A 1,335-nucleotide genomic window follows, 5' to 3' on the forward strand; every position below is an offset into this window, starting at 1 on the left:
CCGGCCTGTGTTTGGGGTTCAGGTTCCTGATAACAGGGCTTCCCCCCTCCCCCGTGGCCAGCACACACCCCGGCCATATGCACGCCAACCGGCTGCCCCCAGCGGCTGGGGTGGGAGTCAGATGCTTGCGGTGGTTTCTAGATTGTTTTATAGGAAAGGAACCCGAGGGGCTGGCGCCTGTGGGCCCGGTTTCTGTCTCGGGAACAATGGGTCGGACCTGGGAGGCCTGTGGTCCGAAAGGGGGTCTTTGCCCCAGGCAGGGAGCGGGAGCTGACGAACGGGGGCCTGGGCGTTCCCTGCTGAGAGGGCTGCGTGGAGAGGAGGAGGGAGGCGGTTTTCTTGTAAAAAGCAGATTTTTTCATGGGGCCTGCGTCCCAGGAGACAGCGGGCGAGGCCGGTGAGGGATGGGACCCCACGAGGGGGGCGCCCGCTTTTCCGAGCACAGACACGGGGAGCCCGTGCGGGCGGGGGTGGGAGCGGGCAAGGGAGCTGGTGGAGGACCAGACGCACATGCATGTGCACGCACAGCTATACGCACACACGTGCATGTGTGTGGCCTCACGCATGCGCACAGACATGCGCTGTATGCACACACGTCCATGCATGTACACACATGCACCCACATGCACACATCCCTTCCCCTCTGAAATCAATAAAAATATGGTAAAATAATTTTGTAAATGTCACATCCATGGAATCTTACAATATGTAGCGTGTGGGATCCGGCTTATCTCACACATGCACTTAATATTCATCTGTGCTGGGCGGGTAGTGGGTTTTGTTGTTGTTTTAATATATTTTTATTGATGTTAGAGAGGAAGGGAGAGGGAGAGGTAGAGAAGCATCCATGATGAGAGAGAATCGTGGATCGGCCGCCTCCTGCACGCCCCCCACTGGGGATGGAGCCCACAACCCGGGCCTGTGCCCTGACCGGGAATCGAACCGTGACCTCCTGGTTCATAGGTCGACGCTCAGCCACTGAGCCACGCCGGCCGGGCTGGTGTTTTAATTGCTAAAGAGTATTCCCCGGTGTAGGTCTCGAAATGGACACGTCTTTGAGCTGTTCTCAGCCCTTAAAGAGCCAGATGTGCGTCTGTCCCCACGAAACACGTGGCTCTGAGCCTTCACCCCGGGCGGCCGTAACCCTGTCCCCTCTCTCCCCAGGCCCCCAACCGCCAGCTCATGACCTACTGGCTGCAGGAGCTGCAGCAGAAGCGCTGGGAGTACTGCAACGGCCTGGACATGGTCAAGTGGGATGGCAGGACCTCCCCCACCCCCGGGGACGGCTCCCAGGGCCTGGTGGCCAGGGGCGCCCCAGGTGAGTCACTGCCTGGC

The 1,335-nt window shown here is 59.9% G+C and overlaps 1 protein-coding gene across 1 annotated transcript in view; it reads left to right on the forward strand.

Annotated features, from left to right (window-relative positions):
- The window catches only part of TBC1D2B (TBC1 domain family, member 2B), a 23,247-nt gene that overhangs the window by 2,818 nt on the left and 19,094 nt on the right, over positions 1 to 1,335 (forward strand). Inside the window, exon 2 of the mRNA XM_014546258.1 lies at positions 1,165 to 1,318. Coding sequence (XP_014401744.1) covers positions 1,165 to 1,318 — 154 coding nt within the window. The remainder of the gene's footprint in view (positions 1 to 1,164; positions 1,319 to 1,335) is intronic.

This window comes from Myotis brandtii, unplaced genomic scaffold, assembly GCF_000412655.1.
Source record: "Myotis brandtii unplaced genomic scaffold, ASM41265v1 scaffold439, whole genome shotgun sequence".
NCBI classification, from domain to species: domain Eukaryota; kingdom Metazoa; phylum Chordata; class Mammalia; order Chiroptera; family Vespertilionidae; genus Myotis; species Myotis brandtii.